At 46.9% G+C, this 27,483-nt stretch overlaps 8 protein-coding genes across 8 annotated transcripts; 2 read left to right on the top strand and 6 right to left on the bottom strand.

Moving 5' to 3' along the window:
• Positions 1–4,317: 4,317 nt before the first annotated feature.
• On the bottom strand, positions 4,318–5,729 carry LAJ45_03884 (uncharacterized protein; the record flags this gene model as incomplete). The annotated part of the gene is made up of 7 exons (XM_046113466.1): positions 4,318–4,337; positions 4,413–4,573; positions 4,666–4,778; positions 4,859–4,895; positions 5,012–5,062; positions 5,210–5,560; positions 5,638–5,729. The coding sequence occupies 7 exons, from the start codon at positions 5,727–5,729 to the stop codon at positions 4,318–4,320; spliced, it is 825 nt and encodes a 274-aa protein (XP_045973195.1).
• A 1,660-nt stretch (positions 5,730–7,389) lies between these two features.
• On the bottom strand, positions 7,390–8,660 carry LAJ45_03883 (uncharacterized protein; the record flags this gene model as incomplete). The annotated part of the gene is made up of 3 exons (XM_046113465.1): positions 7,390–7,487; positions 7,598–7,932; positions 7,999–8,660. 3 exons carry the CDS (start codon positions 8,658–8,660, stop codon positions 7,390–7,392), a joined length of 1,095 nt encoding a protein of 364 aa, XP_045973194.1.
• A 1,581-nt stretch (positions 8,661–10,241) lies between these two features.
• LAJ45_03882 (uncharacterized protein) lies at positions 10,242–10,694 on the top strand (the record flags this gene model as incomplete). The annotated part of the gene is made up of 2 exons (XM_046113464.1): positions 10,242–10,337; positions 10,437–10,694. The coding sequence occupies 2 exons, from the start codon at positions 10,242–10,244 to the stop codon at positions 10,692–10,694; spliced, it is 354 nt and encodes a 117-aa protein (XP_045973193.1).
• Positions 10,695–13,086: 2,392 nt separating this feature from the next.
• Positions 13,087–14,142, bottom strand: LAJ45_03881 (uncharacterized protein; the record flags this gene model as incomplete). The annotated part of the gene is made up of 6 exons (XM_046113463.1): positions 13,087–13,157; positions 13,252–13,323; positions 13,435–13,585; positions 13,674–13,810; positions 13,879–13,905; positions 13,962–14,142. 6 exons carry the CDS (start codon positions 14,140–14,142, stop codon positions 13,087–13,089), a joined length of 639 nt encoding a protein of 212 aa, XP_045973192.1.
• Positions 14,143–15,837: 1,695 nt separating this feature from the next.
• On the top strand, positions 15,838–16,694 carry LAJ45_03880 (uncharacterized protein; the record flags this gene model as incomplete). Its single annotated transcript, XM_046113462.1, has 4 exons — positions 15,838–16,290; positions 16,348–16,411; positions 16,469–16,542; positions 16,599–16,694. 4 exons carry the CDS (start codon positions 15,838–15,840, stop codon positions 16,692–16,694), a joined length of 687 nt encoding a protein of 228 aa, XP_045973191.1.
• Positions 16,695–18,858: 2,164 nt separating this feature from the next.
• Positions 18,859–19,362, bottom strand: LAJ45_03879 (uncharacterized protein; the record flags this gene model as incomplete). Its single annotated transcript, XM_046113461.1, has 3 exons — positions 18,859–18,916; positions 18,992–19,129; positions 19,199–19,362. 3 exons carry the CDS (start codon positions 19,360–19,362, stop codon positions 18,859–18,861), a joined length of 360 nt encoding a protein of 119 aa, XP_045973190.1.
• Positions 19,363–22,139: 2,777 nt separating this feature from the next.
• LAJ45_03878 (uncharacterized protein) lies at positions 22,140–23,441 on the bottom strand (the record flags this gene model as incomplete). The annotated part of the gene is made up of 6 exons (XM_046113460.1): positions 22,140–22,190; positions 22,250–22,398; positions 22,555–22,561; positions 22,622–22,794; positions 22,861–23,218; positions 23,286–23,441. 6 exons carry the CDS (start codon positions 23,439–23,441, stop codon positions 22,140–22,142), a joined length of 894 nt encoding a protein of 297 aa, XP_045973189.1.
• Positions 23,442–25,333: 1,892 nt separating this feature from the next.
• Positions 25,334–27,258, bottom strand: LAJ45_03877 (uncharacterized protein; the record flags this gene model as incomplete). Its single annotated transcript, XM_046113459.1, has 6 exons — positions 25,334–25,366; positions 25,433–26,260; positions 26,331–26,420; positions 26,473–26,570; positions 26,634–26,703; positions 26,782–27,258. 6 exons carry the CDS (start codon positions 27,256–27,258, stop codon positions 25,334–25,336), a joined length of 1,596 nt encoding a protein of 531 aa, XP_045973188.1.
• Positions 27,259–27,483: the final 225 nt, after the last annotated feature.

The following is a 27,483-nucleotide window of genomic DNA, read 5'->3' as shown; positions in this document are numbered from 1 at the left end:
GGGATCATACCATTCCTCTTATGGAAGGAAAGCAGCCGCCGTGGGGACCGATCTATTCGCTCTCCCCACCTGAAGACAAGGCACTCCGGGAATATTTGGACGAAAATCTGCCCTCTGGCAAAGTAGTCCCCTCCACCAGCCCAGCAGCGGCACCCGTCCTGTTCGTTCCGAAAGCTAATGGTAAGCTTCGGTTATGTGTCGACTTTCGTGGTTTGAATGGAATCACAATCAAAAACCGTTATCCACTGCCGCTCATGAACGAGCTGGCCGACGCAACGAAAGGAGCACTCTACTTCACGAAGATAGACCTGAAAAATGGCTATAATCTGATTAGGATTGCTAAGGGCGAAGAATGGAAAACCGCTTTCCGAACGAAATACGGCCTTTTCGAATATAGGGTAATGCCTTTCGGCTTGACCAATGCTCCTGCGTCGTTTCAGGTCATGGTCAATACCATATTCAAGGACCTCCTAGATCAAGGCGTAGTAGTCTACCTGGATGACATCTTAATGTATTCAAAGACTAGAGAGGAGCATACGACTCTTGTACGAGAAGTTTTGGAGCGACTGCGACGACACCATCTATACGGAAACCTCGAGAAAACGGAATGGTATCAACAGGAGGTAGAATTCCTGGGATTCGAACTATCAGGAAAAGGGAACCGAGTATCACCCAAGAAGGTTCAGGCGATCGAAGGCTGGTTAGCCCCAACCAAAGTCAAGGAACTTCAGTGTTTCCTCGGATTCGCCAATTTCCTAAGACGGTTCATCCACCGATACTCTGAGGTTTGCAGACCCATGACCGATCTCCTGAAGAAAGGTTCCGTATGGAAATGGGGCAGGGAACAGCAAGATGCGTTCGACGAGCTCAAGAGGAGATTTACGTCTGCTCCAATACTCCGACACTATGACGAACACCGCGAAGCAATCGTGGAAACTGATGCGAGTGACTGGGCTGAGGCCGCAGTACTCTCTCAGATGTTCGAGGACGGTATCCTACATCCGGTAGCTTACCACTCTCGCAAGTTCAACGAGGCAGAGGTTAACTATGAGATCTACGACAAGGAGATGCTCGCAATAGTTTCTGCTCTCTTGACTTGGAGACATTGGCTGGAAGGGACGGACATCCCTATCCAGATACATTCGGATCACCAAAACCTGCAGTATTTCACAACGACCAAGAAGTTGTCGAGAAGACAAGCCAGATGGGCCGAGAAGATAGCACCTTTTCGCTTCAAGATCCATTACCGACCAGGCGAAAGGAACGGCAAGCCAGATGCACTTACAAGGCGTCCGGAGTTCGCAATGGAAGGGGAGTAATGCGTGAGCAGCCCGTAAAACAGCTACTCAGCGCAGAACAGTTTGTCAGAAAATCACGGACCAGCGTAGAAACTGGGTCCGAAGTGATTGGCAACCCCGAAGAGGAATGGAATCAGTTGGATCAGTGGTACAACATACCGAGCGTAGAGCTGCCTCAGCCACTACAGGGTTGGTATGAACAGGAAAGACGATGGGTTCGGAGGATGGTTCCGGATGAACACCTCCCTGACTCAAACCTTGAGATCTTCGGACCACCGGAGGCCGCTATCGTAAAGGTAGAGCCTGCCGCTGAATGGAGTCCCGATTCGAATGACCCCACCCACGATGGTCGATGGGTAGTACCGGGCTACGCGGTCAAGCAGGTCATGGAGGAACATCATGATCGACCCGTAGCGGGGCATCTAGGAAGGGATAAAACCCTTGAGTTGATTGATAGGAACTACTGGTGGCCAGGAATGTCCACGGATGTAGCCAACTTCGTCAAGACTTGCGATGTATGCCAGAGAGCCAAGCAACGTCGGAGACACTTGTCACTCCCTCAACCCCTAGAGTTAGCCACCACACCTTGGACTGATATCTCGATGGATTTCGTAGTAGAAATGCCTAAGGAGAAATCAGGATTCCGCAACGTATTGGTAGTCGTGGACCGTTTTACGAAGATGGCTCACTTCATTCCAATGACGGGAATCAACGCGGAACAAACCGCCAACGCATTCGTCAAAGACATCTGGCGTTTCCACGGACTTCCTAGGAGCATCGTCTCAGACAGAGGAACGCAGTTCGTGTCAGCATTCTGGGCGGCAATTACGGACAGACTGGGGATTCGTAGAAGACTCTCCACCTCATTCCACCCCCAAACCGACGGCCAAACAGAGCGGACCAACCAACACATGGAAGGTTATATTCGGGCATATACGGCAGGAACAGGCAAGAAATGGAAGGACCTGTTACCTATCTGTGAATACGCCTACAACAATGCGAAGCATACGTCGACGGGGCAATCGCCGTTCTACTGCAATTACGGCTTCCACCCTCGAACGGATTGGCCTACGGATGCGGAGATCGAACGATTAGACGCCAACGGGAACAACTACTTGGATGAGATCATTACGGCTCATGAGTTAGCGAGAGATACGCTACAGAAGACCTTCGACAGGATGGCGTCAAAGCCAGGACCGGCAGTACAGCGGTTCACTATAGGTCAGAAAGTCTTGCTGGACACTCGGAACCTAGGAGGATACTCCAAGTGGTCAGACAAGTTCACAGGGCCATTTACAGTTTCAGCAGTGGTGGGCAATCGGGCTTACCGTCTCGAACTTCCGGTAGAATGGAAGGTTCACGACGTTTTTCACGAGATGCTGCTGCGACCCTATCGTGAGGACCCGGATCCCACCAGAAAACAAAATACACGAAAGCGACTGGCAACACCCGAGCCACAGGAGGCATTGGCAGACGAGAATTTCCAGCCAACCTCGAACATACGACCCCATACGCGAAGTCGAGGCCCAGTGATCGATAATGACCGGGCTCATAAACGACAACGGAACAGGCGAGACTAAGCTCGATACCTTTCCCTACTCTATGACTTTTCCCACAGGGTTTTTTATCATAGAAGGGTTTTAACGGTCGAGGGCGACGTCTAGGAAGGGGGAGTAGTGTTACGGGAACTACGGAGCACTGTTCTAAGAGACTTAGGACAATGAGGAATACAAGTGACGGGTTGTGATGCAAGGACGGTCGGGTAACGAAAGGACAAGCATAGGAAGGTATCGGGTAGTGTGGGAGCACGCGGTGTTACTACACTAGTGTTATACTATTATGACGGCACGCTTACTATTGGGTGCCTCACCCGGAATAGGATAGGAAGCGGGGCTTACGGCTGTAGGCTGTTCTACTTAGGGAAGTAGGTCTAGGATAATGGTATGGTACAGCCCGATGACTGGCAATTGCAAGGTTCATGGTTACGTGTCGGAATTAGAATGGAGGACGGAACTATGCGGGGGCGCTTTTCTATCTGGGTTATCTTCGGGAGCATTATCTTATTCTATTATCGTTGTGTCAGTTAGTATTAGAAAGCGGGCCTTGGTATAGGTTCCAACATGTATAAATAGGGCTTGATTCTCCGAAGACTTGAGGGTATCATCAACCATCAAGTCAAGGGAATCCGGTTTTACAATATCATCAGTTTAAACGCTACAGAATTATCGCTTAGCACTAGCCATTTTCCTTAACAGTTATATACTCTAGGTATATGTTAAAGTGAGACATGCATCTATCTACTTACACTACGTAGTAGACCGTTGAAGTTTCTACTCTCTGATTCGACACGAACAAACTGGAACTTTAGACGAATCTCGGGGTTTCTGGTGTGGAACACGTTTAAATTTCAATCGGAGAAATTTAAAGCATCAGGTGAGCTAGAGTATGTACCTAGCTATGTGAGGATTTAGGAGGTTTTCAGTTGTACTAATTACCCAATGCAGAAAGCCCGACTATAAGACTACTTATGTAGGTTGACAGGTTGCTCTACTAAATGGCTGAAAGCAACTAACGGCTTCCGTTTTGAATTCGTATACTCCATGCATGGACATACTCAGCTGGTACTACGGATATTCCCAATTGCACTGTTGCACATGACCTTTAAAAAAAAAAAAAAAAAAAAAAAAAAGGCGTCCTTCACCAGGCCGGACACGGGAGTTACATGCTCCATCACTCGGTTATGTACCGGTTACCTGCATCATCAAAGAACATTCAGCCTGTCTTTGTTAGTTCCCGGAGGTCACAGACTACTCTAGCTTGAGAAACGTCTTTCAAGACCACAGTGTGAACCGTGTATCGCGCACTGACACTCAAGGATTATGATACCTGCTAGCTTGTTTTTAATTCCTAGCGGTAGTTATCACGACTAGCTTGAGTAAACATAAAAATCAACCAATTAACAATTACCACCAACCCAATCTCAGCCCTGTTACTCTGCCCCTCAATTTCAATTGAGTTCTCAGTAGACCGTATGCCCACCTGATGGATCACGACGTCAGTCTCAGCCTCAATTTCCCAATCCCATTCTTATCGAATATAAAAAAGCTAACTCACCATCAACGACGTAATCTGCACCCGTCACATATGAACTAGCCCCGCTAGCCAGAAACACATAGACACCCTTCAATTCCCATACCTTGCAAAGCCTCCCCGCAGGGCAGTCGTTCATCCATGTCTTTATTAGCTCTGGGTTCTTATTTACCAGTTCCGTGGTCCTGTTTCCATGGATTTAGAAGGAAAAAAAAAAGCTCGCATGGAGATACTGGATTGATAATTTAGGCGAGTAAAAAGCAGAGTGTGTACTTACATCTCGGTGTCTATGTAACCGGGACTCACGGCGTTGACTTGGATATTCCATTTTGCGAACTCGGCGGCGAGTGCGCGGGTTAAGTGACAGACGGCCCCTTTGGTTGCGCAGTACTATTACCTTACCGTCAATACTTTATTCAATCTAGAGCTTCGTTTGATACTCTACAGTATCCATGAGGGGTTCTGCGTACAATTGATTCGTACTGTGGGCGAAGGACCATGTGACCACTAATTTTTTTTTATATATCACGTGATTAACTCAGTTCACAAAACTTGGTGATAGGATTAAACTTAGGACCAGACCGGAATTTGGAAGCGAAAAGGAACAATGATTGGGAGAATACTTTATTGAGGCTGTCATGATGATCTTTCCACCCCCGTTGTCCTTGAAAATTCTGTAAGGGTCACATAAAACGTTAAACACCTCAGTCGATAAATAGCAGTAGCAACTGCCGAGCACCCCCTACTATCGCTCACTAAGTGGCCACTGCAAGTCCTCACCCCAAAGTAGCTACTAGAACAGAAGAGGGCATCACACATACCTAGCAGCCGCTTGCGCTGTGTACAAGGGCCCAAAATAATTGACGCCCGTAACAAATTGGGCCTCTTCGGGCTTCATATCCAACGCGGGGGTCTCCGTATAAACCCCCGCATTCGCGACCACTACATCTAGCCTGCCAAAGTCTGCAAACACCCTCCGCGTCACATCCTCAATCTCTTGCGCCTTGGACACGTCCGCTTGGTACACCCGTACCTCCGTGTGCGGGTACTTTGCGTGGATCTCGGCGGCACGTGTGGCGGCAAGGTCTGCTGTCGCCGCACAGGAGTGGATGATGGCAAGGCCGGCGGCCTGCGCCTCGGCGAAGCCAGTAGCGACAGCCAGGCCAATGCCTCTGTATATGGGAGTGCATTGGCATTATTCAGGGGAATTGTTTTTCTGGTTTGGGGCACTGTGGATTTTGACACTTACCTATTACCTCCAGTCACTAGGCAGACCTTGCCCGCCAGAGAGAAGAGCTGAGACAATGGCGTCGTTTCGCTGGGGGCGTGGAGTAAACTCATGATTTTCCTTTCCGTTCTCACTTGGTTGGCTCTTTTGGTCTGGTTTGGTTGGTTGGGATAAAACGCAGTATGTACTCTGCTGCAGTACGGTTAATTTTTTTTTAATTGTTTCTTGCCGTACCAAGACGTAGGGCGCGGTGATGATGAAACGAAATAGAAAAAAAAAGGAGCAGATGAGGTTTTGAAAAGAGGGGTACAGACAGACAAACACAGTAGGTAGAGGGGAGCTCGGGAGGGGTTCCAGTAGAACGTTTGAACTCGTCGATCTCAATGCTGGCGTTCTTTATTTTCCAAATGCAAAAGCTAGTAGAGCAGTGCACTACACAGAAAGTCCAGACAAATTGATACTCCCTTCCTCCACCGCTTCCAGCCAGCAAATGCCAATATATATGAGGGAACTCAATGTGCAAAAAAAAAAAAAAAAAAAAAAAAAAGGAGAGAGAGAGATAGAGAGATAGAGAGGGCTCGTTGCACAGTTGCGGGGCTCACCGCCCTGCATGAGGAGCTACCAACTATATCTTACCACCTGCCAGAGCTATGACGGTCACGGTTAATCAGATCATATATTGAAGTGGTAGGTCACTATCAAACTAGCGTGGGTAGGTATCAGTGTTCTATCGCTTGATTACCACTGCTCTGGGCTCTGGGCTCGGGTCATGGGTTCACGGCGGAGGGTGACGTCTTTGTGCATTGGACTGTTATGCAGTCTGTCCGACACATATCTTTTTTCTTTGCCCTCTTTTCCCTACCAAGGGCAGGTATCATATGTAGGTATGGATATGTGAGAGCGGCAGTATCAGAAGAGGGGTGATGATGATGCATTATGGTCTGAATGTTTGCACTTTAGGTATCGTGGTCATTGCATGATATGATGGCATAGCATGGCAACACGACTCGAAATCCCAACAGAACAGAGAGAGAGAGAAAGAAAGATGTTCCTGCTAAATCAACGATTGTTTCAGCAAATGTGTTGTATGTCTAAGTAGCGGGGTCGAGGTGTAGTCCACGACGACAACGACGAACAAAACCACCACCAACAGCCACCAACAACAACACTACCACCACCGCATACTCGGCGAATGACTAGAAACTATTCTATTTTATTTTCTTGGGAGGCCTGCTGTTTGCCCTACAGGATGATTTGTCGGCAATTGAGCGGCGGAAAGGAAGAGAGGGGCATGGCAACAGGATGCAGTGAATGGTTCGATGATGACACTCGACAGAGGTACCGAGCAGCACCAAGCATTGAGAAAAAGACGAAGCATGAGAATGGATTTCCAGGGTGTAGAAAAAAACGAAGAAGAAGCTAAAAACACATGGTTGGAAAAAAGAAAGGAAGAAAACGATAAAAATCAGACCCATGCCATCAAACACCAAAAACGACCGACAGCCCATCAAAATGGAGACCAAAACGAACAAGAGAAAAAAAAAAAGAAAAAAATAACCACAAAAATAACCATATGAGATGAAAACATTGCTAATATCTATATGGCCAAATGAAAACACTCAGATAAACAAGGGGAAAATAGGAAGAGAAGAAAAAAAAGACAGAAACACCAGATGAATCGCGATTGATCGTAGATATTGCATATTGCGTGCAGGAATATGCACGTAACATGCAGAACGCCCCACAGTCAAAAAGGGAACCCCGTGACCCCGCTTATTTTTCGACAGGAATTGGAACTTCGGCCATGGAAGCCAAACGGAACATGTGCCTGTCCTTATCTTGACTTGCATCGTAATCAAGCGTTGCAGTATCTAGCGGAAATCTTAGTATTTTGCAACTCATTCCGACCCGCAGCCTCCTCCTAGTTAAGCAATGCAGGAGGGCCGGGGAGGAGTAAAAGTGTAGAAGGGGAGAAACTTACGACATGTTGTGCGGTTGTCGAAAATGACCACCGTCTTTGGTCTCCACGAAAGCCTAACTTGGAAGTCATGCCCCTTCGTGATGTGATCAATCAAAAACTTCATGAGGACCTCAGATTCCGGGTCCTTCCACCCCTCGATCCCCTGAATGAACTCCCCATTGACAAAGATGGCCTTCTCTCCAGTGACGGGGTGGACTCTGATGATTGGGTGGGAGCTACGGACAGGGTCCTTTCGACAGAGCCCACCCGTGGCACGGGCAAAATTGCACATCTTCTCAGAAGAGTGGGTTGCTCTGAGTTCCTCTAGCATTGAGCGGAACGCTGGGGATAGCCGTCTGAGACATGTTAGTTAAAATGGCTCAATTGGGAATAGTAATAACGAGGCATCAACAATCACTCACCTGTATGCCTCAGTAGTATCGGCAAAGACAGTATCACCTCCGACCTCTGGCGCCTGCAGGATACAAAGCATAACATATCCCGGAGGCTGGCGCTCATAGCTCACATCTTGGTGCCACAGAGTTGACGTCAACTTGTGTTCGAAAAACTTGTCAATCTCGGCCTGGTTGCCGTCACGATATATGATGTGGAATCCCGGGAATCCCGGGACGGAGCCAGTAATTGGTTGGTAGTTTGGCTTTCCGAAGTGAGCCATGAACTCCTGCTGGTTCGCTGGGCCCCAATCGGCAAAGTTCTGGTCCCGGAGAACAACGCACTTGCGTTCGGATACCAGGAGTGCGAGATCATCCTTGGCGGCATCTGACATCTCTGACAATTGGACCCCAGTAAGTTCGGAGCCCATCTTCGGACTGATGTGTTTTAGTACGGCATCACCGTTGAGAAGGTTTCTCTTTGCCTTGTCTGCACGGAGGGCAGGGTCGATGAACTCGAATTCGGGGCATGGAGGGAAAAATACGGGCTCCCATGTTGGTAGGTATTGCGAATATTTCGATGTCTTACGGCTCTTGCGTAGCTCTTGTTGCTCACCAAGAGGCTTATATGGAAGATTGATATCGTATGATGCTGGCTCGTCTGAGGCGGGTTCTGAAGCGTGAGGGGCCATTTTTAACTCTGGCTGCGAATTGTGTTTTCTTAAAGTTCAGGTAGAGCTTTAAAAGAGTATAAACTGATGTTCTTTGAGAGCTTTGATGAGGTGTAGGAAACAGTTGCTGTGGTTTGTATTGATGTCGAAGTGAAAATAGTTGAGAGGCACGATGGGGTATTTATTCTCGAAACCACGAAGAGGAAGGGCGAGCTAGGAGCTCTAGCAATTGCCTGATCAATCGACGTTGTTTTCAAAATAACGTCATGACGAGGGGGAGAAGTTCTAACGATCCATCGGTCAAAGCCCCGTTTCCGGAAACCAGGAACACGGCACAATAATAGAGCATAGACAGTGCCTAGTGCTGAGAGGAGAGCCCCTCCTCCTCCTCCTCCTCCTCCTCCTCCTCCTGCGTCCTCCTCCTCCCCGTATCATTCCAGTCCAGCGACATATTGCCCAATTCAATCTCAATATCACTTTTTTCTTTTCTTTATATGTGCAGCGGGTCCAGCACTATGCAGGGTATCCGTTCAAATCGGTGATGATCGGCCAGGGTTTGTTTATTTATTGAGCTCAATTGACCAAACGATACTTGAATCACCGCGTGGCGTGGGTGGTCCTACCTTTGTGGTTTGTTCCTGAATACTAGGCCAGGGGGAGTGGGTGATACGAAGTACCTAGTGGGGTGACAAGAGTAACGTAGGTAGGGCAACAGTTGGGTTACTACATAAGTGCTCTACTTTTACAGCTTCCATCGGTGTTCTAATTGATATCGGATTCACGTGCAGTACTTACATGCTGCAGGTCTTTATCGTGCGTCCCAGGATATTGATGCGGGGTCTCTTCTACTGCTACGAGTCTAGGTTCGGTGAGCGGCGGATATGAGCCTCACTCGCACTCACGCCTAGGTAGGTTACCAGATCTGCAGACGGCTCTGATCTAGGAATATATGGAAAAAAAAATATATAATCCACTACGCACTTGAAAAGAAAAGAAAAGAAATATTTTTTTAAAAAAATGCGCCACGTTCCATAATTATGCAGTCTCATACTGTACCCGCCGGTACAGAGTACATTTCGTATTGTATCTCTCTTATGCATGCGAAACTCCAACACGCAATTAGGCCACGAAGGCCGACTGGTCAATCCTCCCTATCCCCAGTCCTTTCAATCAGTCAATCAATCAATTCAACACTAGTTGCGTGATCGAGATGCAAGTCATACTATCGGTATGATTTGTTCCTGAAAGCCTCAGGATATATCACAAGGTCACCAGACCATGGTTGAGCAGATTGAGCAGGAGTACGACTAGGAGGCTGAGGACGAGGACGACGGGGACGATAGAGATTCCTGTTGTCATAGTGGGGGCTATTGCTATACCCTACCCTTCCCACGAGGAATTAACACCCCTACCGAGGGAGCTCATGTAGCCCTGCTTATTTACATCAAGAGAGCAGGTATGTGTTATAATTACTACACAGTGTACATTCCCTCGAAAGCCTTACAATGCCTTCGCCGCAGCAATGATGTACTCTACATACCCACTGACATAATCCGCAACTGAGTAGGTACATACATACATAGTGACCGTTAACGTTGAGATATGCCTGGCGCAAAGACGACCCTTCGGATAGAGAGTCAATCAACTTCTGTACTCGTCCTCTACTCCGGGATCACGCCGACTGGACACATATGCAGTGTAGGTACTCTACAATAATCTATTCTTGAGTACCTCTATCCATCTGCATATGCACCGCATTCAATCAATAGAAAAGGATAGGCATAACATCGCTATCAGAACCACAGAAAGCACGTTGTCACCCACCACTACTGGACGGGGGCAAGTTCTGAACAGGCGGTGTTGTTGAGTGACGGTACCGCCGCACTGGAGACGGGGATATCGCGTGCCATTGTCACGCAACTAGCGTATGGACGGGTCCACACAACTGCACTAGGGAATATTGTGTACCACTCTTTATCATCACGCATAAATCCCCAGATTGATTGCTGGGTGGACAATGTACCTCCTGCCTACTCGAAGTGTAAGTACATATAGTTACATGATATTCATGTATACTACAGTACTCTATCCAGCGCGAACCACTTTCTGAGCTTATGGCGATCCATGGATCCAAAGAACGTACTTCATATCCGCGGCTGCCGCTAGTTACTTAGCCTTCACCGGGTTGAAAATCGATTGAGCAATCATCCATGATCACCAACCCTATTACAAAGATACAAGTACTACCTAAAAAAAAAAGTAAATACGCACATGTACTTTACCTGGAGCATGAGGTACATGAGTATGTAGTACATACTTCCCCAGATCATGAATTCACCCAGGTTGAAGAGACGAACAGCATGTACGGGGATACGGGTTCGGCATCACACAATAGTCACCACAGTTCGCTAACATGCCAAGATGTCTTACGGAATAAATGTCTTGTTCCATCCAAGGGATTAAAGATCCGAGTCTAAAAACAAAAAGATGGCGTTATATGCAGAGAGAAATAGTAAACCCCTCCAAAACGAGCTATTCACAGTAGCTAGTGCAATTGGTAAACGATTTGCAACTTCTCTTTAGAGCGCCGAGTGCTTTATCCCAACTTCCAAACTAAAGTAGAACGTTGCACCAACAGCCTCACAAATCTTGTTTGCACCAACTACAGTCGCTCACCTACTGACGGCGGATCCTGTCTGATGGTTCTGTTTGCAGTAATTTGCCCTTGGCGTCCAAAACCTAACTCTTTTATTGGCCTCAAATCCCTGGCCGCCATCAGACAGGATCCGCCTTCACCCCGTGAGTGACTGTACCACATGTATATACCCGTTGTTCCGAGCCCATGGCCAGCTAGTTAGGCGGGCAGCGAAAGATGGAACGGGCAAGCGTGGGTGCGGGCCGGCTGACATATCCGCACCTCTCTTCACTCTTCTTCCACTACTCAAGTAAGCTAGTGTGAAACAAACTCATTGAATTCAGCCTTAGGCCCGCCCACACAACAACCCTATCACATCCTTCCCACCCCTTCACCCAGACTTGACTTAAGCCCTATATACCCTACCTACATTATGTACACTGCACTGATGTGTTACATGCATTATTGTTGTGTGTGAGGGTGTGCAGACCCTTGATCTTCAAAGTACGATGCACTCACTCATGCTCACCTAAGCCCTAGACTGATGATGCTTGGTATGATTCAACGGCCTCAGGAATTTGGGCTGAGCTGGGTTTGAAACTGTGGAGAGCTAGAATCGTGTTCTTGGTTTATTATCATTATGCATGCATACAAGGATTGTTATGCGGGTAGACTTATGCCATGTATGTACCCGACCATGGCCGGCAGGATGATGATACTTGTATCCAGGCGTAATTATAATACGGGATGATTATAGAGACTTTCTCTCCCCCCCCGGCCAAAAAACATCTTGTGAATGATGGATGTTCCCAGAAAGAAAAAAAGAGAAGGGCTGGTGTGCGTGCAAGCTGCGTGTGTTGGTTTACGTACGTAGCTCAGTGAAATATGTGCGCAACGCAACGCAACGTATGTGTATGTACAGGTTTGATTTTGAATTTCTAGAATACGAACTTTTAATTAATAGCCCAGTCGAGCCCGAGCTCGCATGTTTGTTCCGAATTATGCACTGCGGACTGACTGCTTGGGCGTTTAGGCGTGCTACGGAGTTTCTTTCCCAGGTTTTCTCCAGTATGTGGGGAAAGATAACCGGGTGCTTCAATGACGCCACCAGTTGGAGATGGTCTACGGGGATATCTTTGTAAGGTGTGGATAATATACTCAGTGTAAAGAGATGATATGACTGTAACCGGCCGCCTGTTTGGCTGTCCGTGTTTGAAACTCGGTGGATTTTGTCACTAATCACAAAAGACAGCTACACATGTAATCCACATTCATGTCTACGCAATCCATTCCCAATGCCATGAGTTTTCAAGAAATTACCCTTCGACCGGTGATGAGATAGGCCTAGTGGGGATTGCTGCGAAACAATAACCACATATAGCTACAATAATAACTCACGATAGTGGTATGTTGTAGTTCTCTTTTATTCCATGCAAGCCCAAATTTCCATCTGAAATCTATTTCCCAGCATATCAATAGATTAGATTGAAGTGTAGTCACGGATAAAATTTCCAATACCGTTGCATAATCGGACAGGCTATTTTTGTGATTGGGCATCTAATTCGTCATGAACTATCACTCGAGATACCGTCGGTAAACCCTGTCGAATCAGATATTTATCCTTATCGCGAATCCACTACCCCGGGATGATCCAGATGGCGGGGCGTGCGCTACAGTAGCTGAACTTCATATAATACTAGAAGTGCATATTACCCCACGCCCCAATGAAGGCCCCCAATCTCCCCACATGATAATCTGCGGTTGACTCGGGAGACTTGATAGGATCTTACAACATGGTATTGGCAGGAATTCCTATCGAGCTTCCATATCGTAAAGTTTTTTCAAGCTACTCGAGATGTAGGTGAAAGATTGGTTGATCAACACTGTGTGAGTAAGCATCACCCTGAATCAAGTGATCGGGTATTTATGATAGAACTGCGGGGAATTTTTGTGCAGGTGAGACATAGGGTTCCTTACGACCGGGAATAATGATCCATGGGACATTCATTCCAATATAGTAGACGTAAAAGTAGAAAGGTTCCGGACGGCCTAAGGAGTCCATACAAGGTCAGATACCAGCAAAAAGGGGCTCGTTCAAGCGACCTGGTGCAATACGGCTTCGCGTATCGTACAATATCCCAGGGAAAAAGATGAACATACAGTGACGATTTCCATCAAGCCACGATGTTGCAAAGTACATGAGACATCCATAGATATGAGCTAAGCTCGCCAAGAGCTGGAGTGGGTGTCTATAATAACTTTCTTTTACGATAGCTCTTGAAGTCAGAAGACATAGAGGGCCCCATAGAATCTAAAAGTTTCCCTGCATTAGTCTCGAGCTCGCTCCAAAAATCCTGTTTCAAAGCAGTGATAATTTACGCGACGAATAGATCACGTACAATAGTTATGCTCTCGATAGCAAGAACAAACTTGTCGCCGGAGAGATAACGCGAGTCAGAAAGTGAATATTCCTTCCATAGCTGAGCGGGAAAGTCTGTTCGAGTCGATAGGGTCGCATGATGGACGAGAAAATAGCCTTTCCCAAATGAGTATTGGAATTGCAAGCTGGCCGGCGGAGCTCAAAAATACAGGCTCAATATTTACCCTCGAAGAAAACATGCAACAATCCACCTAACACACAATAAGTCTCATGATCAAACCACAGAATTCGGGATTCCATCACTAACAAACCAAAAACCAACTAGTTATTCCTTTATCTTTCGATGACAAATGTCCGCCCCATAACATTAGGTGGCTGCCAACAACGGCGGCCAAAACACTCCCAAAGGTCGCACACAATCTGATGGACGAGGCATCATTAGCGATAAAGTCAGGGAGAAAGAGTTCTGGAGGGTTGTAGGGATGCATTGAAGGGGTATAGCAGGCGAAGGTTCAATTGAATGTGTATATGATGGTTATAACTGCTAACTCTCCTAAAACCTTAGGACACATAAGCTTTTCGTGGGGCTGGTAGGGGGCCTGGATGAGGCTCAAAGGCTTGGTATTCCTTGGCTGGACCATAATAACCATTATATAAGGGATGTGAATACTAGATACATATTCCCAACCTTCCTATCGAAGACTGCCCATTGGTAAGATTCCGAACTAAGAAAGTTTTGCCTACGAATAGAACTGTCCCTGCCCAATTCATGAAGTTGAAAGCAGGCAACCGACCAGATGGCCTATTGAACTCTTCAGGAGCCCTTCGTCGAACCTCTGAGCTCAGCGGAAACGTGATCCTCACTGTTGCCTAAATCCAGCGGCAAGAAGTGCCTGAATCCCCAGGAAATGTATTCAGACCTTTCGGGACATCTAGCCGAAATATACATGCGGGGGAACATGTGGCCAAATCCTATGCGGATCTTAACCTCTGGCGGGGACCCGGAAAGACGCCAGAACACTATAACTACATAGAAGCAGTGTTCGTATTCAAACCTTCAGCTCGGTTTATGATACATGTGTTGTACTGGTAAAAAGGTATCGAGACAAATGGTCATGTGAGTCACGATGATCCAAAACTTATAACTCTTGACGTTACCTCACCCAAGTACTGCACTTAATAAATATCCTAGACGAAGAACCATTACAGTCGAAGGCATGGTTGAATCGAAAATATGTTGGAAGAGGTCACAAGGCGATTTTCTGTAGAGATTACATATGTAACCACTCAGTGATTGAGGACCGGATTTGGCAACAGTGGAACTTGAGTTTCTCATCAATTAGATATGTGCTAAATATCATCAACGTCTAAAGCATGCCCATGTGAGGAGTAGCTACTGGCCCTTTTCGTTTATTTTTTTTTATCTGTGCTGCGAAGGAGGGTTCCACTTTATATACGGATATCAACTTCCCGTTGCAATCCTAGCCTTCAATGAAATCAACTGTCAAGCTCCCGAAAGCCTGCAGATCATTGCCGATCTATTACCCTTAGGATGATTTAGGACACAAGGGTAAAAAAATCTCCCATTACCATTTCTTTATTTTTTGTATTTGAATTTTCCAGAAGAGGTTTAATAATCTTTTTGGCGTTAGGACTGAATAATTAGGAGTTACGCGGTGGCCTGTCGATCCACAAAACTTATAAACCAGAAACAATTCCTCAATAATCCCAGAATTTCCAGTACCGGCGTTGAAATTTCGGCAAGGCGAATAAACGCCTGATGTCCAAGCGCCGGGATTTCTTCTATCCACAATCAAAGTCTAGGATCCTTGTTTTCCTGTCTAGAATCTAGCATCGAAGCTTGCATGTCGATCAATTTATGCTTCTATCTGTAACCGTTACCACCTAGTGTGTAGCCGTGCGCCGGTCCTTTACTATACGTTTCACCTTATTACTATAGCTTCACATATTATAGACCAGACGAACCACCTCTCTCGGAAACCTCGGTGTTTGACGGCGGCTTCAAGGCCCTAGTCCCCGCCCGAGTTCCGCGCCTTTAACATCTGCTGATATTAAAGACTTTAGTAGTTGGCGTTCCAATTAATAGTATAAATGGCTTGCCGTTTCTCAAGATCTATCTCCCTAAATTCCTCAAAGTACCTGTAAGTCAGTAATATTCCATCATGCTCAAAGTCACTCTCCTTCTCACCGTTCTCGCTGGACTTGCCTCCGCCCACCAGAACTTTCACCAGCTCTGGGTAAACGGTGCCACCACTGGGTACGAAAAATGCATCCGTATGCCCCCTTCCAACAACCCCGTGACCGATGTCACAAGTAACGACATAACCTGCAACGTCAACGGGAATGCCACCCCGTTCACCTCAGTCGACGTATGTACTGCCAATGCTGGTGACGAGATCACAGTACTGTGGGATTTGTCGTCTCACCCGGGCCCGATCACACACATGCTTTACGGGCCGGTGTCAGACGCACAAAGTGCGACGGGTATTGGAAGCTGGACCAAGATTGAAGAGACGGACCAGGTTGATGGAGTGTGGGCGAATGTTATTATGGAGGGCAATGGTGGAATGCATACGTTCACCCTGCCAAGCAATTTGGCTAGCGGAGATTATCTGGTGCGTAAACTGAAAAACCTTAATTTCAATGAGTGAGTGCTAATGGAAACGTTGCAGTTGCGTTCTGAGATGGAGGCTTTACACTCATCCACAACTCTGGGAGGAACTCAGTTCTACATTGGTATGTTCCAACCCTCAACCTCCTTATGTTAAATCAATGCTAACAGATGGATTTCAGGCTGCGCTCAACTAAGAATCACTGGACCAGGAGGCAGCTGTTCTCCTACCATTACCCTTCCAGGCGATTACCAGGTAAATACCAAACCCCATAACTCTATCCAGCCCGCATATACTGACACATATACTAGGCTTCTGATGACAACATTTATATCTCCGACTTCTACTACGGCTTTGATGCAGCCACTTTCACGGCCCCTGGAGGCCCTGTAGCTACTTGTACATAGAGTGCTAATTCGGTGGGATATCTGATGACGTGAGTAGCTGGTGCAGGCGCGGGTACGCCAAGGGGCCGGTATAGTAATGTACATTGATCTCAGAATTCTTGTTTATATTGCAATTACTTTTAAAATATCTTCGTTCAATGGTTTTATCATACGTAGCTGGCGAGGAATCTCTACGTACTTTCCGTCGGACAGACCCTACCTACAAGTCATTCCAGGACGTATGCGTGATATGTAGAGATGTGTCCCGTGAGGTATCTATGCCGTTTAGAGGTCGTTCTTCGGTCTTGTCTAGCGAATGGAGGTAAGGAAGGTACATACTGTCAAGCTATGATATCGGTCTCGTGAGCCGTAATATCACTTAACACCGCCGATCAAGTCCCAAGGCGGTGTCGTACTAGTATGATATTGGAACTGTTGTCTGCTACATGCGAGTAAACTGGCTGTAGACACATATATATACTAGCTCCATTGGGTTGTAGTTAACACCTACTCCAAGCCCCTCAGACACATTCGCTACTACATAGTACTAGAAATTAACTTCTCATTGAGCACTGTAAGTCTGTCGTTCTTTCACTAGTCAGATCCTTCTTTTATCTTCTTTCCTACTAGCCTAGCCACCGACTTACAACGTCCAGGTAATGTGGATATTTGGTGAACCAACTGATATATGAACGTGCTCGGGTCATGATTGGTAAAAGAGGCGAGCCCCAGGTTTCGATAGTCTGGACTGATAGGGGCTTTTCTCGGACATGAAGATTGAAAACATACGGGTCCTGTGTATTTTAAGGGGGCTTTGTGACAAAGGAATTGATTGAGGTTAGGTTGGGTGTAGAAGCGCGTACAAGGACGCATTGCTAGAAGTAAAAGGTGACAGGGAAAGAAATGAGAGTACGTGCATGTATGAGAAGCCCCTTCTTTGCTTTTTTTACACTTTCCTGGCGCAATCGCAAGTCATAGTGCCAGTAATGTGGCTTCCGGGTACAACTCACAACAATCGTTATAAGGGCAAAGCCCCGAATCTTTTGGCATGCCTTATCAACCAGTATTTGTTTTGTTTCGGTGCATTTTATCGTGAGCGTTATATATATTGGACACCGGAGTCAGATAGATAGGCTTAGGTGTCAATGATTGAAACACGCCTTATTTCCGCCTCTTGGCAGTGATCTTATGTGATGGGAGGCGCTAGCATTTTATCTCCTACTAACCACCCCCACCTGGGATGTCAGATTGGTACGGTCCGGGAGTAAGCATATGTGTACTGGCATAATCCAAAGCAATATCGGTTAATGCGTCAGTGAAATGTGTAAACTCGCTTCGGTCAATATCACTATACACCTTTCCCTAGCTGATGCTTTACCCCGATGATTTCCGGGCCCACGAATATGCGGACGGGTGCATTTCTTGAAGGTTACATACCCGAGTTTTCCAACTCTTGCATACGTATGAGGTGTTTTTATGTACCGTTTTACAGATTTCATTTTTATTAAGGGCTCATTAATCTCAAGATCTTGAAATGTAGCTTTACGGAAAACTACCACCGAAGAATATTTGTATCAGGAAAGGAATCAGGATAACGTATATTCGTGGGAATGCATCAGGGAAATGCGAATAACACCAGGAAATGTGTAGATTGGAATCCACCCTGTACCAGTTTGTAGGCATACTGATTAAAACAACACCGCAAGCATTTCTAAAGTAGCCGGGGGGAAAAAAAACTTCAGACCATTGAAGATATTAAAATGTAATATATCATATTTTCAGGCTGGTGATTTTGGCAGACGTCTGCGACATCAGTTTCCGAGTGATGGGCTATGTCTGTATTAAATATGTCAACGTTTATTGCTCGGGAGTCACCAGATTAGTGGTACCAATCATAATGGGCCAAGATAGTTTCTCAATTTTCGCTTAATATAGAGAGAATAAGTCTTATGGGATATAGTTGCAGTGTGTTTACTGCACATAGATCGCACTGTGTATATAGGAAAGCCGATGTCACGGCTGGTATCGAAGTCTACCAACATATCGCAGCCAAAACGCTGGTAAAACACGCCACATAAGAAACGCCAAGCTCTGACCACTGTTCAAGTTTCACCCCCTCCCTTCGACTACTTTACGACATAGGAATTGAAAAAGTACGGTGCCTATCGATTGAAAAGCTATCCGCCTAGTAGCAATCCTCAAGAGGGTCCCTAATCCAGTTAATACACCCGTTGTACTGACATCTATTCACGACCACATTAGCATCCTTCACTCCTACTACCACGACTTAAACAGTTGAGCAGCCATGATTAACATACTCTTTCACGTCCGCAATATACTCTGGGGAGCACTCCTTGTAGTTTGTGTACGTATTGCACGCATTATCCGGGGCATCACATTTCGTGCAGTGTTCGAGCGGGTCCCGGAACCACTGGATGCAACCTGTTACTTGGCACCTATGTAGACGGAGACATTAGAATTGTACGAATGGGCTGGGCGGGCGGATCTGTAATTAGATAACGTACGCTTTCAGTGTCTTGACATAGTCCGGCGAGCAGTCTGGATAGTTATTGTAGGTGTTGCACGGATGCGCTGGGTCACTGCATTCCAGATCACGACGCTGGAGCGACGCGGCCATGGAGACAGGGAGGGCAATGGCGAGGATGGTAAGGAAGTTTGGGAGCTGCATTTTGAAGACTGGGGGATGTGGTGTGTAGTTGTGGATTTGGGAGGGGGAACTGGGGACCTTTTATACCATGAATATTGGAGATTGTTGTGCAGGCGGGTAGCTGTATACGTATATGATAGAGCAATGTTCAATAATCGTACCTGCGTCTAACATAAACGTATGGGTAACAGCCCATACGACGGATTGATAGCTGATATCATGATGACAGGCAGGCCTGGACCGTTACCCTGGGTGCGCAGCCGAGGACGGGGAAGTCGATGCACGATCATGGCAACACGAGGTTTATTGGCAGGCATTAAAGTATTTAGGTTTGGTCTGATATTGCATTCCGGTTCAGTGATGCGTATATATTTCCAGAAGTGGAATTGACAGGGTGCATACTTACCGGGTCATTTATTATAGCCAGATTTGATATATGAAAAGCAGTGTCGTACGAATTGAAAGCGGTACTTATTCGTATTGAAGCAGATACATATAGTAAGGAAAGATACGAGCTCAATCGAAACGCATCGTGAAAGCCCATTTACTATTACCACTTAGTACGTATTCAAGGAATATCATTATAGTGTTGTGTAATAATATCATAGTATCTCCATTAAAGACCGCTAAGGGTTGGGTTGGGAATATTGCATACATGTACATGCAATAACGAATACGAGATAAATTTGCCTCTTGGCTTTCCCCACACCAGTCAAACTGGCTTAAATGTAATACAGTATTACTTTCTCATTGATTACTGGCGGCCAGTTGGTCGATATGTTTGTAATAGTACGAGAGCAAACCAAATAATAGAGATACCGCCAATAAGATCACATTCCAATGTGTACTTTTCGTTACCATTTCCGGAAAGGATAGCTCTCTAGCTCTCTGGCCCATTGCACTTCTAAAAGTCATTCGGATAGGATAAGCACAATTAGATGGCAACCAACCACCCGGCCGGCCCGGAAATTGTAAATGTAACTACATTCTAATCACCCGAAGTAGGTTGTCCAGTCATTAAATATAAGCTGACGGGTATGATCGTCGAATTATACGGCAGTAGCCTAGTTAGCTTGTGGACATTCATTCCAAAGACTCATATTCAATCACTCGGCAGGACTAGGATACGCTTGTAAGACGTATGTACAACTATACCACAAGCTAACCAAAGCATCCGCAGCTAAGGAGCAGGTTTCCAGTCCCTTTAATTCAACCCCTTCAATCCCTTCAACCCCTAATCGATAACACTCTAGGTGGGGACCGGTTGATCAATCTCTAACTACCGATGCGTGTGTAACGGTGGCACAAAAGGGGCCGAGCTAAAATAGAAGTCCTCAAATCACAATGCCAAGGCCGAGTCTCACTGTGTTTTCGTATCCCCTGCCCAGTTATATTCGATGTTCCTACATACACTATTTCTTAAATCAAGGGTCCGGGAACTGTCAAAGACTGGATTCTTAGGGAGGTTACGTACGGCTGGGGGTTTTTAGTATGATTTTTGATGACGGGATTGAGCAGTGTACATACGTGTATGTAAACAGTTCATCCTAGGTTCGATTCCGATGAGGAGGTAGCTCTGTATATTAGCATTCGCTTAAGTTATGAAAGAATCGGTTAGCCAGATGTAAATGCCATCAGCTGTTATCTGCGGCGTTAAATTGAAGATAGGCTCGTATATGTATATCATAACCGGCAGTAATATTGCCGATTATGCCCGATCCGGTTTGTCGTTAATTGGGGCTATGTATGTCTTCATGATGCTTGAGAGACCAAGGAGTGCAGATTACATAGCGCGTCAGTTGAATGTTCACGGTCTAGCGGATCAAGCTTAAAGGCATATGAGCCGTACTCTCGCGATGGTCGAAGTTTATTTAGAGCACATGTGTCCGTCTTACCGTACCCCCCTGCGGCGTTTCCTTCCCCCCGACCCCGACGATTCCCGGTTGGTTGCTCTCCACTCGATTCCGAACGAGTTGATTCGATTAAAACTATCTCACACCCGTGGTTCTATATATCCCTACTAGCAAAAGGCATTTCCGTACCGGTTATTTTTAAGCATCATTGAGAGTTGCTACCAGCCATACAATAAAAAAAAATCTCTTCAGTTTTTAATTTTTAATTTCACCTATAATCTAGGTGACCGCAGTGTGGCTTAATTAAAAGCCTAGCTCAGATGACAGCGAGGTCCAGAGGATGTGCGTCATCGAGACGCTGTATCTTGTTCAATTTTGCGTATAATCTTCTAGACTCCTTTCTCTCAGCCTTATCAACTAATCAAGTTATTAGCATAAATTCAGTTCCTCCAATAGGATTTTTTGGCGGTAAGGGTCCGGAACAAGGGGAAAGTGAGTGACATTCCATGATCCGCCGAATACCGAGTCTATTTTTTTTTTTTGTTTAATTCATTAATTGAATACCGGGTCTATGTTCATACTACTCATCAACTTTAGTTGGCGTTTCCATCAGCTTTCCGTCACAAATTATCTATTTCCAATAGGTGTTGACGAGAAGAGTCTCTGATGCTGACAAGGAATTTGAATAGAATATATACAAATCCGTTGATCGAGCCAGTAGGATATCGCACCAAGAAACGGTCGTCATATGGGCAACTTCCTCAGTCAGAACTCTCAGCCACAATAGCGAACAACTATGATAAAGATATCCATATTATGAACCAGTCACTAAGATTTACTTTTGAAGCAAGTATACACAAATTGTCCCCTAAACCCCCAATAACAGTAATTACAACATCCCTCGTTCCGTCCTAATCTGCACTCACGTACTAACAAACTACTTATCTACAAGCACTGTGAGTAGTAGTCGTTGACCTTTGTGCAAGTAGAACCAGCCTAAAACACACCATGTGTCAGCACAACACCCTTCCGAATCCGAGGGGGAGAAAACTTACCGAGCAAGTGTCAGTACCAGTCCATCCATTGCCACCACACTGTCCGTACTTGGCAATGTTGCCTGCAGCTGCGGCGCTTGAGGTGGCAGCAGCGGCGGTGGTCGTTCCAGTAGCGCTGGCAGTGGCTGAGGCAGTAGCTCCTCCAACGGCTGTTTGATAAAAGTGTTAGTATCTGCTTGTAGCAGCGGCCAGCTCGAAGCTGCCTTGGACTTTTATGTGTGTTTGTGTGGGAATGATGGCATAAATGCTAATTTATACAGGTTTCTTTTCAGGGAAAGGGAAAAAGTTTGAAAATATTTACGAACCATAGACCTGGGTGGTTGTTAGTATGTGGTTATATACACGGAGAGAAATGGATAGAGAAGAACTTACGGCAGGGCCAGGAACTGTGTATGAGGTGTAGCTGGCGTACAAGTTGAAGAGAATACCAGGGTCAGAGGCAGAGTAAGCACCTGGAAACAGGACACCAGCAGGGTTCGCGCTTCCACCACCTGTGACACGGAGCTGGTAGCAGGACAGGTAGAATTGTGCACCACCAGTGCTGCCTACATATCATCACCCTATATCAGTACCGCCTCTAAAATCACCGTTATCTTGAGAGGAAAGCTTACTAGCTACATGCAAGGCAATGACCTCCGCCCTCAACAAGTAATCACCCGGGGCGATATCCGCCGGGATGGTAATCACCTGCTTCCCGCAGTTTGCGTTCAACACATCAGTACCCCAGTAATCGGTTGAAACCAATCCATTCTGGTAGATCTTGAACCAGCTGCTGCTGCCATCAGCTGTGGTGGCATCAGACACCTTGGAGAGATACGCAATGACAGGACCGTCGTGATTGCCGCCGATGGCTTCGGTGGTGCATGTTCGGTCACCGGGCTGCTGGTGCATCTCAATCGTGACCGTTCCACCTGCAGGAACAGTGCATACTCCTGCTACTCCGGCAGTGCCAGCGTTGCAGCGGATATCCTGTGAGGCGTTAGTACCGTTCTTTGTTTTATTTTTATTTTAGCTGAACAGCTTTAAGAGCACTTACGTTGGATGTGACGCTGGAGACTGGGCTGTTGGATACTGGAGTGCGGACACAAGTGCTGCCTTGGTCAACACCGTTAACCCATAGCTGCTGGAAGGTGGCGTGTGCGGAGACAGAGGCGGCGGCAGCCAAGAGGCCGAGGACGGAGGTGGTCTTCATCGTGATATTAGATATGTGGTTTTTGAAGGAAGGTGAGAGAGAGTGTGAGATCGAGTGAGTACTGCAGAAACAGTTACAGACGGGGAGTCGGGCAGTATTTAAAGAAGTCCCATGATGATATTTTTCTTCTTCTCCTCATTCTTCTTTAAAGGTATAGTATGGTATGATATTGATTGATTACACTGATTCGGATTACCACCTTCTTCAGGTAATACCATAAACTTTCGGAAAGAAAACAGACGCTTCCATAGCGCATATATGGCACAACCCCATGGAGCATCCGCTTTGGGCGGCTGGTAATATTAAGGGAGCGTTATAAGAGCAACAATAAATTGTATGTAAGTACATGTAAGTATACATCTAATTAGCACACCCTAGCTGAGGATCCGAAACCGAGGGGACGGGGTAGAGAGGAGGGGGAGGCACCAAAGTGAGTGCTAGTTAGCTGTCAATGGTCACAAAAACCACTTTCAAAAGGTCTATTACATAAACTCACTATAGGCGGAACCAGCAGTACTGCAATCCCGTAACTTCGGGCCCGCAAACCCGACAGCTGCCCATATACCCCGGACTTTGGTGCGTGGCCAGGAACCACACAGTTGTCAACCTAAAACCCAACGTTATGCTCAGGGATGTTCGGAATCAACGGCCTATATTGCCAATGCACATCCCTGGACGAAAGGGGGGACAGTATTAACCGCGCAGCCAAGCTCGTCTGTCCGACGGTCCGGCTGGGGAAAGGAACGTTGATATAGATGAATTTTCACAACCCACAACACGCAAATCCCACACCACAGCGCAATTGTGTGCCCTTTGTTGCTACACGAGAGTCCTGTGATGCTGCAGTGCCACGCGGGGGCCCGGGACCGGATCATGAAGAATTCGCGGGCCAACTGGGCGTCGGGGAAGAAAAGCAAAAGTGACGTCAAGAAAGAAGCTTCGAGGCTGAACATTGCTTATTGGAAATCTATGCAATCACCAGTCTAGATTAACTCCTCTCGAATGGTATGCATAATTATATGCGCACATGAGCACCCTTGCGACATGCTCCTCAAGAGTGCGTATATGCAGGTCACGTGAGGCTCCCTTGTAAGTAAATGCTAGCGCACAGACAGAAAAGAATTAAGGATAAGGATAAAATACTTGTCCCATGTGGTTTCATCTACACGCTGTCCAAGAGTGCTCTACTCTAGGTAAACCCAAGATTCCTAGGTCGCGCCATTTCAAAAAGCTAGGGCTGGGGGGCTGGTGATGTCGAGATTAACTACAACCTAGATACAACTAGTAGTAAAACGGTTGAAGTAAAAAACTCAGGAGAGAAAAGTCTGAGCGGCGGCGCGCGGTAAGGATTAGTAACTTGAGTACGTACTCTACTTTAAATACCGCTTTGGCATGGTCTAACATATGCATAAATTGATGAAGAGAAAGAGGCTAGTCTGGGTGGCTTATTGCTAGCTAAATACATGTAGTCCTTGTTTTATTTCGCGCTGCTGGGGAGAGGAAAGGTTAGTGCATACTTTAAATGTACCTCACATATTTAATTAGGGTGTGAGTTGTCGCTCGTGATCGATTGTCGGTGCGGACTGGAGACTTAATTACTTTCAAGTTGATCAACTTGTTGTATTTTCTCGAAGGAGAGAATTTTTTCTTCTTTTTCATTGAAAGGTCTTTAGGCTCTTTAATGATTAACTCCTCACGGGTTTGTTCTCCGCTGCGGTTTCTTCGATAAAGAGTTGTGTTTATTAAGTAGCGACCGTTCCTAAAAGTACGCTAGCAATGTATTCTCTAGGCACAGTCGGTATGGTATTCTCTAATTCTTGCACCACCGATCATTTCCGGCCACCAACCACAACCACGTTCATCCATCCATCCCTCTGTAGTCCTCCTCACACCTACGACTTGAAAAGTTCAACCGCGTCATAAATCTACAACAGACAAACCGTCAGTAAAATGGCTCATATAAATCCATCATCCGGGAAAGGAAAACTTACGAAGTTGGGACTCAAAAACATATCTCCCGAGCTCCCCGACACGGCATTGATCGTGATTGTGTTAGTTCCAGACACGATAGTTCCCGAAGGAATGGTATAGTCGTAACTTTCTCCGTATCCTCTATACGCGCCCCTTGTCAAACCTCTCGAATCAATCTTTGTCGGCGCCGCCGGCGTGCTGCTCGACCACCCATTGACCGTGATCGACGGGCGGGCACCGGCAAATGCAAGGGTTGTCCCGATCCTAAGTATAAAGGTTCCGCTTATACTGGTGGTCGAGAATTTGATCGTTGTTGGGTTGTTGACGGCCACGACCTGGGCCATCGGGAATGCGTCCGTGCCGCTGCTGCCAACAGTGTATGTAAGCGGGCCCCAGGATGCCATGCGGCTATCAGTGGGGTGCATGCGGAGCTGGTTATCGGCGTTGCGGAAGCCCGTGGGGCGGCCGTTAAACTCGCCGATACGCCAGACGGTGCTGCGGGTCCCTTCTGTCGAGGCAATGGTGCCGGAGGCGGTAGTGGAGCCTGCAGAGACGGTAACGGACTTTGTGGCAACTTTGAGCTCGTCCTTGTATAAGACCATGGTGTAGGTGCCAGGCTTCATTGGTGGGGAGGTGAAGGTTCCCGAGGACGAGGCATAGGTCCAGTACTGAGCGGCGCTGTTGTACCAGTGTAGGACCGTCTGGAAACCGCTGGGGATTCCGGTCGCGGTTCCGCTAACGTATCCACGGGAGGCGGTGGGCACGTAGCCGCTGATGCCGAGGGTGCTGAAGAAAGAGGTATCGAGAGAGCCTGAGGGCTCGCCGGAGCGTGAGAAGACAAGTGCGTACTAAGGGGTGTGGTTTGAAGCATTAGCAAGGGTGATGATTGGATTATGGGTTTAAGAGTGGGAAGCTTACGGGGCCGTGGAGACCAAGACGGGCGTCTTCGGTGCGCACATGGCCAGAGTTCATGTACCAGTAGAGCGCGTGGTAGTCGCCGCCATTGTTCTAGGGGGTTTGTTAGTCTGGCTTGGATGGCTATTGGGGGGGGGTGGTTTACGTAGTTGATGTCACGCATGAAGGGACCACCGGCGGAGGTCTCGTAGGCGGTTGGGTCGGGGATCACCATACAGGCCTTTGCGTCCGTTCCGTAGATGCCTGCGTGCATTATATTAGTCCAGATCACTTTCAGCTAATCAAGCATAAGTTTAAAATACTCACAGTGAACTTCATCGTCAATGAACCTCTCGCTCGAGTAGAATTTGCTTCGGGTCTGTCCATTGACGATAAACTGCATAAACACCCATATATCAGCCTATTGCCCTCTTTCTCACTAAAGTTACACCAGAGGGAGAAAACAAAAACATACCACATCACTTCCCTCAACCGTACTCGTCGAGCTCGACGTATCTGCGCCCAAGTACTCCGCTGACGGGAGATATGTGCTCTCGAGCCTAGCAATGAACCTCAACTCGCCAACTGACGGGTGTGCTGTGACATATGTCGCCATGAAAATGGTCGAGTCGCCATCACGCACAACATAGTACTGGGTAAGTCCGCTAGCCACAACGGTTATCTTTACATAGCTGCCAATGGTGCTTGCTGAGACAGTGGCAGTTCCGAGGCCAGAGTTGATGTGTGAGTAAGGACTCTGCTGCTGCAGCTGCACGCCGCGGTAGAGAATGGAGGTGATGTCGCCATTGGCCTTTGCAACCTTGAAGATGAGGGGATTAGCAGAATTAGCATCGACTGTGAAGTGCGTACTATCGGAGGTGTAGCCAAAGGCAGCGTGGGCGAGCGGGGCGAGGAAGCCGAGGAAGGCGAAAACAAGTTTGAGGAGCAGCATCTTGAAGCGCTGACGGGCTTGATGATCCAGGAGTAGTGGGCCATTTTGGAGAGGGGAAGAGAGCGTTTTATACCACTGAATGGGTTCTTGATACTCTTATTCATGAAGCTATATGAGGTGAGTGGTATAATCATTGGCGTTTTCATAAGTTCATGTTTCATTCTTGTACCCCAGACACCCACGCCGCGGGCCGGCACTCCAGGCGAGGCCGGAAGTATTTAAGCT

This window comes from Morchella importuna (genome assembly GCF_003444635.1).
Source record: "Morchella importuna strain M04M26 chromosome Unknown Morimp01GS009, whole genome shotgun sequence".
NCBI classification, from domain to species: Eukaryota; Fungi; Ascomycota; class Pezizomycetes; order Pezizales; family Morchellaceae; genus Morchella; species Morchella importuna.
Note: the sequence above shows the minus strand (reverse complement) of the source record. Positions and strands in the feature narration are given on the sequence as shown.